Source organism: Barbus barbus (genome assembly GCF_936440315.1).
Source record: "Barbus barbus genome assembly, chromosome: 43".
Lineage (NCBI taxonomy): Eukaryota > Metazoa > Chordata > Actinopteri > Cypriniformes > Cyprinidae > Barbus > Barbus barbus.
The window spans coordinates 9,942,918-9,954,778 of record NC_136721.1 but is presented as its reverse complement, the minus strand read 5'-3'; the positions used below and the strand labels follow the sequence as shown (position 1 = coordinate 9,954,778).

The 11,861-nt window shown below is 35.1% G+C and overlaps 1 protein-coding gene across 4 annotated transcripts; it reads left to right on the top strand.

The window, feature by feature from the left end:
- The first annotated feature begins 921 nt into the window (after positions 1-921).
- Positions 922-8,927, top strand: LOC306862905 (sorting nexin-12-like). 4 transcript variants are annotated; one of them, XM_079405984.1, is made up of 6 exons: positions 922-1,282; positions 1,774-1,869; positions 2,689-2,813; positions 3,813-3,911; positions 7,221-7,271; positions 7,572-8,927. In XM_079405984.1, the coding sequence occupies exons 1-6, from the start codon at positions 1,118-1,120 to the stop codon at positions 7,579-7,581; spliced, it is 546 nt and encodes a 181-aa protein (XP_079262110.1). In that variant the 5' UTR covers positions 922-1,117; the 3' UTR covers positions 7,582-8,927. The 4 variants fall into 4 exon arrangements, with proteins under 4 accessions (XP_079262110.1, XP_079262111.1, XP_079262109.1 ...); XM_079405985.1 differs by lacking the exon at positions 7,221-7,271; XM_079405983.1 differs by lacking the exon at positions 7,221-7,271 and having other exon boundaries at positions 7,538-8,927.
- The last annotated feature ends 2,934 nt before the right edge of the window (positions 8,928-11,861 follow it).

Here is an 11,861-nt window from a genome sequence, read left to right as displayed (position 1 = left end):
TCTTTATACAGTTATGAAATATCAAATAATTACATGAGTTGTCCATCTACATGAATATTCAAATCATCTTTTCATAAACAGAAAAGTGCAGCACAGATAGTGATATCTATCTAATATTAGGCCTATCTAATTTACAAGAGTAGAACGTTTTGTAAAAAAATATGCTTTTGGCTTTAATTCTTTTTGTGCGATTGATCATAACCCAAAATGTGCCACAAAACAAAACAATGGGAAACAATTTATGTTTCATTAAAATGAAAGTTTCTGAATACAAGTTTATGGCATGGTTTTAATAGTCAATTAAAACTAAAACTACAACCACAAAACATAATTGTTACTTACATTAAATAAAATAAAATACACCAAACCTTAAACATATTTTATTTCAGCTAGTTTTCAAGGAAACATTTCACATTTTTAATTTGTTGTACTATAACTAAAGCTAAAACTAAAACTATATAGACAAAAAAAATACAACTAATAAAAATAAATGTAATAAAAATGAATGAACTATTAAAATGTCAAAACATACAACACAATGACCAAAAACTAAAATTAAAATAAAACAGAAACAAAAAGTACAAATAAAACTAATTCAAAAGAGTAGGCTAATACAAGCTATAGTAAACTATAAAATAACACTGGTTTATGTTCTTCTATGCATCATGGTACGTTTGCATGTCTTAATACAGGTCGTTTAATCACTTTGGTTTAGTAGCCATATAATTACTAAACATTTAAAAAGACAATCTGAGAAATTAGATTAAAAAAAAAATTCCAATCCACATCCATAACCCCGAAGAGCCCGCCCCCTTCGCGGTCTTCTAACATCTTATAGGTCAATTACCTGTCAGTCATCATAAAACAGAACGCCTATTGGCTAGCTAGCCCAAAAAAATAGGTGGTTCATAAAATACGTCTACAAACCGCTGCACATATCATCGCATCGGGGTGCGGGAAGTGCATGATCTCCTGTGGACACATCCAAGTTTTAGATTCGCAGAAGTACCTAGCTCATTTTAATCTCCATCGATTTAATGTCTTAATCAAAACCTTCTCATCTGTATGTGCCCTAGACTACACCTCGCCGTAGTTAGTCTGAAGTAAGTCATCAAAGATGTCCGAACCCACGGTGGCCGATACTCGCCGGTTAAACTCTAAACCGCAGGACCTGACGGACGCCTACGGCCCTCCCAGCAACTTTCTGGAAATCGACGTGTACGACCCGCAGACTATAGGAGTCGGCCGCAATCGCTTCACCACTTACGAAGTCCGGATGAGGGTAGGCTGGGCCAGGGAATGAATGTGATTTTGTGTTTGTGTCAGAGAGGCTGCGGCTCGGTTCGGCCTAGCTAACGTTAGCCTGCGTGCTAATGCTAACTAACACCTCACTCGACGAGAAAGAATCTCATCCTTCGCAAAACTTCTAAAAACGGGACTTTATTGTATGAACTGCTAGTATTTGGTCTAAACTCGGTTTTCTATGTGAGCAAGTTGGATTTAAGCAGCTTTGGCGGAGAGAGATTGAGCTAATTTAGCTGTTGTTGTTACTGTCAACCATCAATAACCTCTAGCCAGTTGCATCTAAACTATTATGATAAACAATTGGATGCGTTACTGTTCCAAATGCATCATTTAGTTGGTTTAATCGTATCTGTCAATTTGTTAGATGAATTCGAGAACATTCTGCATCGTGTAACATTACACAGCTAAGATATGTAGACATTATTTAATAATCATGTGACTTATTCTGCTTTCTCCGCTGAAATCTAGACAAATCTTCCCATTTTTAAACTGAAGGAGTCGTGTGTTAGACGAAGATACAGCGACTTCGAGTGGTTGAAGAATGAGCTGGAAAGAGACAGCAAGGTATCACATCCTGGAGACCTTGCAGGAAACCTATTGTATCATAAAATACTGGTGTTGAACATATGGTTGTCTTTACATGTCCTTGCAGAAAAATGTTTTGCTTATTAAAAACGATTGTACGAAACTCTGTAAAGCCTGACATATGAACTAATAGTCAGAAAATGTAATTTTTTTTTTAGCTTGTTGAACCTTTAGCTAAAATATATATAAAAATTAAAATGCATGTTTTATTTTTTGTCATATTTGATATAGCAGGCTTTTTTGACCTATATGGTATGATATAGTGACAATATAGAGCTCAGACTAAAAGAGAAGAAAAAACACCTCAGTCAAACTGAGTAAAAATATGCAATTTTGTGCACTTTTTTTTGTGCTATTTTGTGGAAAAATAAGTTTAAGATTCTATAGTAATGTATTTTTATTTAAATCTTTGAGGTTTTTGTAACAATATAGCAGATGTGCATGAAATTCATATAAATATCAGTTGTCAGTCTATATATCCCAGTAATATCTCTATGACAGATTAAATTTAAATGCTTAGTTTTATAATAAAAGTTTTGTCGTTTTTATTGTGGGGAGCGAAATATAATCAAATGCAATGGAAAGATGATTGAGAGATTGACAAAAAAAGACAATACATGTTTAGAATTATACTAATAAATGTACTGAAAAAGTATAATCTATCAGTCAGGTGGCAGAAGGTATGTAGTAGATTGTGCGTAACAGGTTTTTCAGGTTTTTATCGTGTTGATCATTTAGAAGCCATCAAATATGATGCAGTATGCTTTATAGGGTTAAATATTTTAAAATATTTCCTAGATTGTTGTGCCACCATTGCCTGGAAAGGCTCTGAAGAGACAGCTTCCCTTCCGTGGAGATGAGGGCATTTTTGAGGAGTCCTTCATTGAGGAGAGAAGAGCTGGGCTTGAACAGTTCATCAACAGGTTAGCCATCGAAATGATACCTGACGGACACTTCTAAATTATAAATGAAGTGCTGGACAATCAAGCAAATTATTAACCCATTTAATATAGTGACCGTAAAAAAGTTTTCATTTATAAAGCTCTACAAACCGTATCGACTGATGTTTTAGTGCACTTCCTGCAAATATGGAACAAATAAAGGGTCCCAATTAAATATGTGCAGTTTCACATGAGTCGTGCAAATTGTCACATGACCAGAGCAGTTTATTTACTGTTTGCACCTTGAGCAGATGATGGTTGCATCAAAGCTCCAAAACAAAAGGCTAGTAAAATATGTTAACATAAAGATATGGTAAAGATTTTTGGTACACATTATCTTTAGGGTGTCTAGTATTAATATAAGCATTTGCATATATTCAGTTTTGTGGAGTGTGGTCATAGAATGAGTAAATGTGTTAACGGTCACAATAGTGACCGGTGGGATAACGGTGAACTTAATTTTACAATATAATCCAATGGCAGTTGCTAGTGAAAATGACAATAAAATGTTGCAATGACAAAATATTGCACTAAATGAAAAATTCAAATGTTAGAAAAATGTTACAATGTTGTAATACTCATAGCATTGAAATAAAAATTTGATGTTATATTTGAAATGCGGTGATGGTATCAATGTTGCATAAGTTTTTTTTTTTTTTTTTTTTTAATGCGTAATAGTAATGTGATCAAATGAATGTGATCAAACCGTTTAAATTAGCTGAGCTAAGATGTATAACAATTTTTACTCTCCATATCCCACTACTGTGACCAAACATAAAACACAATTGTTCACATTTCCAAAAAAATAATAATTATTGATTATTTCAAAGGGTTACTAATGACACATCATTTGGATATTTTCATGTCTGGGAAAAATTTGGGATTAAATGGGTTAATGTTTGAGGACCTGAAATGATTACACACATATTGTGAACTTTCAACATTTTTGCCTTCATAAATGTTTCTTATCTTCCTTTACAGAATTGCAGGTCATCCTTTGGCCCAGAACGAACGCTGTCTTCACATGTTCCTGCAGGATGAAAGTATTGACCGGAACTACATTCCCGGAAAAGTACGGCAGTAGGGTTATCCAAACTGGGACAAGGGAGGGTCTTCTTTCTTCGGTTGTCAGCTTCTATTCCCATTCATCTGCATACAAAGTGCAGAGTAACATTTATTTTTACACCGAGCAAAATCTAGGGACTTAATGAACCGCGCAGGACTTATTTAACAGATCATGTTTTGTACATGTGTCTGAGAGTTTCTCTATACACACACATTGTATTTCTTTACTATCTATACAATGTACTTGTTAGTGTGTGTGTGAATTATATAACTATACATTAAGCTGTAGCACTGTAAAGCAAAGAGGGTCGGCTCATATCTTTGTCCTCTCTGGCGTCTGTTGAAAGAACGTGCTTTTCGAGTTCAAGAGTTGAGGTGTATTGCATGTCATTCCAAACAGCGCAAATGCTTAACACAACAATTAGGGAGCAACGAAGAGCTAGATTTGCAGCGGATTAGAAAAATGCTCATAAATGTAAAGTATCACAATGTTTGACATAGAAGCAAGCGGAAAACAATTCCTGGGCTGTGTTTCAGGCATATATTTGGAAAATGTACTTGTTTTTGTAGTCACGTGACCATCGGCAAGACTGTAAAATTCCAGGCAGTATTCATAATCACAAACTCAACTTGTATATAGTGTTGCCTGTTGCTCCGTTAACTACTGAAGCTTGTTTCCTCCAAAATAAAAAAGGTAATTGCAACTTCAGATTTTTTTTCCCCCCTGCAATTCTGAATTTATATCATAGTTCTGCCTTTTTCTGTGATTCTGAGAAAAAAAGTCATAGTTTTGATAAACTCAAGCAAGATATTAACTTATATTTCTGAGAAAAAGGATTTGTGATGGGGAAAAAAAGTACCAATTACCTTTTTTTGTTTGTAAACTAACAAAGTTGAAATTGCGAGATTGTTACCTCAGTTACCTGTATTTTTTCTTTATTCCTGGCAGAAACAAGCTTCCATACGTAACTGTCCAATACATAATTTGAATAAAATTTAAAAGTATCATCTTACAAAAATATGAATGTTGCATTTCAATCGGATTAACGCACATATTGGATTATGAAGAGATTAGAGCCTTTTATTTCCGATTTTATGTGAAAAGATATGGTTCTGAGATTGTTAATCTGTGTTAGTAAAGTAAAAATCAGGCCTGTTTAGAATGTATTACCCAATAATAGGCATTGAGTAGCTGGAAGGTATGTTCTAAAAACTGATATTAGGGTTGAAGTGCAGTAATGTCCTTTTGTCAACCACTATGGAGTTTTCCAATTAATATATGTACCTATTTTTGGTATGAAATAAGTGCACAAGACCTGCGTTGTATGTGAGTCCAAGTTAAACTGTAGAAGTCGACCGTGCGAAAGATCCAAAAACAGCTCCCTAGGAGGACAAAATATGTGCCAACTGTGTAAAGGTTGTCCTGCCAAAGTTCAGTCATTTTCCTCAGAATGACTCTATATTTATGTTATCTCCTGTGTTCATCGATTTGTGCCTGTGACGTTTGTCTGTAAATAAAGTAAAACAAAATAGAGCACTGACTGGAGATTTTATAATATAATATCAGAACTTTTTTCCTTATTCTGTTTATTCTCTCTTCCATTTTAGGTGTGAATGAAGTAAGTTTTGTTTTTTACTCTCAGTATGTTGTAACTGATGTGGGGAAACAATGTCTGCATGAATGCTAATAATTCAAATCAATTATATGGGGGGAAATGCCGTCTCATGATCATACTTACAAAACTAATTTTAATAATGTCTTGCATCCTGTTGCTTTGCTAATTTTTATTTTGCATCTGCTTGTCATGTCCCTTACAGTCAACGTGTGCTTGTAAAATTACTGCCGGCTGCATGTCTTGATTTGCATGCTTCATGTTGTATCTTCTTTTTTTTAAAGGAATAGTTCACCCTAAAATGAAAATTTGCTGAAAATGTACTCTCCCTCCAGCCATCCGAGATGTAGATGAGTTTGTTTCTCCATCGGAAAAGATTTGGAGAAACTTAGCATTACATCACTAGCTCACCGACGGATCCTCTGCAGTGAATGGGTGCCGTCAGAATCAGAGTTCAAACAGCTGATAAAAACAAAACAATAATCCACAAGTAGTCAACATGACTCCAGTCCATCAGTTAATGTCTTGTGAAGCAAAAAGCTGCATGTTTTAAAGAAACAAATCTAGCATGAAGACCATTTTAAATTCAAACCGTTGCTTCCGGCTGAAGTTCTCTTTGCATGTAATATTGCTTTTTCCCATAAAAAATGTCATCTTGTCTGAACCATTAGAGAAATATGCACATATCAAGCATTGTTCACAAGGCAAAATAGCTCTAAACAAATATGTCAGTGGATTTTGATGTGAGAGGACAACAGAGGATGGACTTTTTCACTGGATTAAAGGGTTACTCCACCCCAAAATGAATTTTTTTTCATTAATCACTGTCGTTCCAAACCCGTAAAAGCTTTGTTTGTCTTCGGAACCCAATTTAACATATTTTGGATGAAAACCGGGAGGCTTGAGACTGTCCCATTGACTGCCAAATAAATAACACCGTCAAGGCCCGGAAAAGTATTAAAGACATCGTCAAAATAGTCCATCTGCCATCAGTGGTTCAATCTGAATTTTATGAAGCGACGAGAATACTTTTTGTATGCAAAGAAAAAAGTAACTACTTTTATTCAACAATTTGTCTCCTCCGTGTCAACGTAGCACCATTTTGGAGAATATCCTCAGGACGCAAACGCTGTACACTGTTCCGTGTCAGCTGCACCACACAGATACGTCCTCTACGTTTATTTACACTTTGATTTGAATGAAAACAGCAGATTGGTGTGGTGTAGCTGACACAGAACAGTGTACGCACTTTGCATCCAGCGGTTACTTTTGTTTTCTTTGCATACAAAAAGTATTCTCATCGCTTCATAAAATTCAGATTAAACCACTGATGGCAGATGGACTATTTTGACGATGTCTTTAATACTTTTCTGGGCCTTGACAGTGTTAATTGCTTGGCAGTCAATGGGACAGTCGCAAACCTCATGGTTTTCATCCAAAATCTCTTAAATTGTGTTTCGAAGACGAACGAAGCTTTTACAGATTAGGAACGGCGTGGGGGTAAGTGATTAATGACAACATTTTCCCTTAAAAGTGTTATGGATTATATACTTGTATTGGCCAGAAGCAATGATTTTAAGATAAAACACCTTAATGACGGATTATTTACTTACACAGTCACACACACACACTGCTTTTCACTTCACAAGATGTTCATTGATGGGCTGGAGTCATGTGGATTACTTGTGGATCATTGTGATGTTTTTATCAGCTTTTCGGACTCTCATTCTGATGGCACCCATTCACTGCAGAGGATCCATAGGTGAGCAAGTGATGCTAAATTCCTTCAAATCTGTTACAATTAAGAAATAAACTCATCTATATCTTGGGTGGCCTGTGGGTGAGTACATTTCACCATTTTTATTTTTATTTTTGGGTGAACTCGTTTAATGGAATAGTTAATTTCACATGATACTCAGATTGTTATTATCACTATCCAATCAAGTTTTTCCCCGCTAAACTAAAATGTGATAATGGTGGTAGCATAGTTTGCTCTGAGTGCATTAGTACTGTCGAGATCTTTAACAGTTTTGTTTCATGTTTCCTGGCCTGTGATCCAAAGGTTTTGGTAAACCCCCCTCCTTGTCCTGGACCCATCTGCTCTACCAGCTCTTTTCTGCACATCAGTCAAAGCCTTTCACAGCTGCTGTCCATGATATTCTGTATATATTTCTATTCTCTAATAGACCTATTTCACCCTGAGGATGAACTCATCTTAATGCTGTATTTATACCTCATGCACTCTTTTTGTGGAAAGACACATTCTTTTATGCTTTTAGCAAATATTCCTTTCTCTAAAAACAGTGCTTTGTGTTTATTCTGGTTAAAACTCCTAGCTTAAAACCTGTCAGGCAACACACAGAGTATATATATGTATATTTTAAAGAGAATTTGATCGGGCCACATGACATTTCTCAGTGTATTCCTGATTTAAAGTTTAAGTCTTTAATTAGATTTAAAGCAGCATGCTTCCCCAAGTGAAAAATAAGTATAATGTATTGGAAATTCATTTATTTCATGCCAAGTATACTACAAATACATTTACATATTTAAAAATACCATGCAGTTGCACCTTTAGTATAATAAAGTCTGATAAATTGGAACAACTAATTAACGCACTTTAACTGTGTGGAAGTAGTGCTGAAGATATACTGAAGTAGGCCTATATTTGATTGTGCTCAAGTAGAACTATAGCAAGTATGTTTTAGGTGCACTATATCTCGGATTTAAAGAACGATATTATTCAAAGATCATACAGTCCACATCAATAGTGACAATAAAACACATTTTCGACTTAATATTATGAAATGTGTGTTGTGCACTAGTAGTATTTCAAATAAAGTTTGATTACAGTTTTTACATCAGTAAGTCTTAAGTGGTGTCAGTAATTATGTTCATAGATTTGAACTATACTTAGTATGAAATAAATCCATTTTACTAGGGTCAAGAAAAGCGATATCATCTCAAAAATGAACGAAGTCACAACACAAAACCAGAGGACCGTTTTTATCAAGATGACACCAAATGTAGCACTTCAGAAGCTGAAACTAGGAATGCCTCTCGACAGCGTCTTCCTTTACATTCCATATTTCATTTGTATCTATTTGACTGACTAAATATGTTAAAACAAGGCTTTTGCAACCATGTTTAAATGTATTTTGGGTTGTTTAGTGTCCGTGTATAAGTAAAGCTTCAGGAATGTACATATTCAATCACTGTGAAAAACTGAATTCCATTATGACAAAATGTGTCACATTTGCTGTTATGTTTCTATATGCCATCTCTTAAAATGAGTTCTGCTCTTTTCTGGCTCTTTCTATTCTGGTTATTTTCAGGACTGTGTGTAAAGAAAAGGGCACTCGTTGATTTTTAAACAGATAGCCATCCTTTCTACCCATGAATAAACCCTCTCTGTCTCCTTCAGTGTATTTTCTTTTGGAAGACGTTTCTGTGCTCGTTAAGGCTCTATTTGTTAAATCAGTAGGCTAATACTGGGGGAAATTATTACTATTTCAAATAACTATGGTTCCTATGTACTGTACTCCCTCCCCCCAACTAAAACATCTTCATTAATCCAAACTTCTTACTGGTAGTGTAAATTGTAAATTACTGTGCTAGTGAACTACAAAATCACAAATCTGGGTGTGCCCAGTTTATTTTAAGACCATTTTATTGAATACAACTGTGTTTTCAGGCCACTTGCCCTTGTGTGAATTGCTGTGGATTAAACATGGGGGAGGGAAAGCGTTGGCGGGCAGGTAAAGTCTACCGTGTAAGCTGTGTAAGCGCTGCTTGAATGTGGATAAACTGACACCATTACTTCTTACAACTGCAAGAAGAGGCCTGTTAAGAGGATTAATGTGTTCCTCATTTAGATCCCGGATACTTTTGGATATGCTAATAGTCGAGTCTAATCGGCAGTGTGCGACTCACATGGACAAACTAGCTCAAAAGTGATTTTATTTTCACTACACATTTGATTATTTTGATAATGTTTCCACAGATTCAGTAAAAAGAAAGCTTTCATCCATTCTCACAACATTACAGTCTTTAAGTAACACTTGCCATTCATTGTAAGAGACTCCATCTAGCAGTAGATTGTAAAAGAGTTTGCGCATAACGCATGATTGCAGCATTAGTCCATGAAGTGGAAGCTAAATGGGATATTTTTGATGCCTACACAAACTGACACAACATATCCACCGATGTCAAAGACCACAAGGCTTTCTTTGATGCACAAACGTTAACCCTCCCTATGAAAACATGCTAAAAGATGCAGCCAAATGGACAGACGTGAGATTACATGTGCTTTGTTAACTCTGAAACTGCAGTGGATGAGATCACAGAATGCGAGGCTGTGACCTGGTTTCCACTGGTTACCATTGTTTTATGATGTTTCAGTCAACTTGACGGGATGGAAAAAGATTAAACAAGAATTGAGGATATGCACCAGACTTTTTGTCTGGACAGGAACCAACAAAACTAACTGTACACTCCTAAAAATGAAGTTTCTTTATTGCCATTGATGGTTCCATGAAAAACCTTTATGTTATTTGATTGTTATAGTGGAGGAAGGTTCCTTAGATTGATAAAATGTTCTTTACACTAAAAAAAATTGGTTCTTTTAGCGACTGTTTACCTATTATTTGACAAACCTAAAATAGCATAGTTCTTCATTCTTAAAAATAAAGGTTCCAAAATGGAGTTTTTGCAGTGATGCCTTTTAGAAGAACTATTTTTGGTTCCTCAAAGACCCTTTCAGTAAACAGTTCTTAAAAGAACCATTACTTTCTTAGTGTGAAGAGAATAACATTTTAATAATCTAAAGAACCTTTTATCTAAACTTTATAAAGAATGGAAAAGTTCCATGGATTTTAAAACGTCTTCTTGGAACCATCAGTGCCAATAAAGAACCTTTATTTTTAACAGTGTTCTATAACATTGCTGCAAAATCCACCTTTTGGAACCTATTTTTAAGAGAGTATGTATTAAAACCTGCCAATGTGTATTATGTTATATTGAATACAAAGTAGATTTAAATCTTTCCTTAGTTTGTTGATGCTCGTCCAAGTTCATTTCTTGGAAAAGTTTCAGATTAAGTCTATGTTTCTGCGGATAATGGGCCCCCTGCTTGGGAGAGCGATCTGAACTTTACCAAGGCCGATGGGAGATTTATTTACACCAGCAGATCCTCCCTCACATTACACCGGTGGGTATGAATCCCACATTAAAGTTTATTTTATTTCACAGCAAAGCTGAAACAGATACCATACTAAACCTGCTGGGCTTGGACAGTATCAACAGTGCAAAAATGTTGAAACTGATCGGTAAGCCACTTTCCCCTCCTTCTGGATCTCTGCCCAATACTCCTTTACCCACATAAATGAGACACTGTGAATTCTAACTGAGAATAACTCCTCACATGGGATCACCTGATGCCTCTTTATGACAAGACCCTCTGATTTATATATAATTCTGAAAATAAACAGTTATACATATATAATAGTGCATACAAGGTTGGTTTCTAATGCATGCGCTTTCAGTTTTGAACATTAACAATACGGTCACTTATAAAGTATCTTTTTGGTAGTTTACACAGTCTTTAAATACCATATTTGCTGTTAAAATCAGATTAGGTTCAGCTTTATTGTCATTGTGCAGTGAACACAGAGCCACTGACTATGCACAATGACAAGTTTAATCTAAATTTAGCTGATTTTATAGTTGTTTCAAAGCTGCATTGGCCATTTCAGGTGACAAGTTTTAGGGTGTGTTCTAGAGCAGAAGCTGCAAGTAGCCTAGGTAGTAAACTTACTAACTAACTAAATAAATTGAATATAATAATAAAATTAGTAAAGTAAATAGTACAAATAAAAATGATTTATGTAAATAAATAATACATCTAACAGTACAGCATTAGTGAGCAGAAAAAAACGTAATGTAAAAGAAAAAAAGACAAATATTTTACACATAACTTTTTTTTTTTTTTCACAGTATTTGGACCTTTAAACGTGAAAATATATAGCTATCTTTTAAATTTTAGGATGGAGTTCCTCACACTTCCTCAATTCAATGAGGAAACTGCTTTAGTTTATAGGCTACGTTTCATTCATAATACCCATGCTTAAACTTAAAAGCACTTTTTACACCTCTGGTTATGTTTTTTATTTACCCTCTGGATTTGTTTAGATGGTTTTGCGTAGATTGGTTGATATGAAAATAAATAATTTACCGAAATACTACATCTTTCACGTTGAAACGTCTTTCTGTTGAATAGAAACGACCTCGAAGCTGATTGGCTTAATCCCGCGGATGGGCGGAGAAATGGGTGTGTCTCCCTTTGTTTATATTA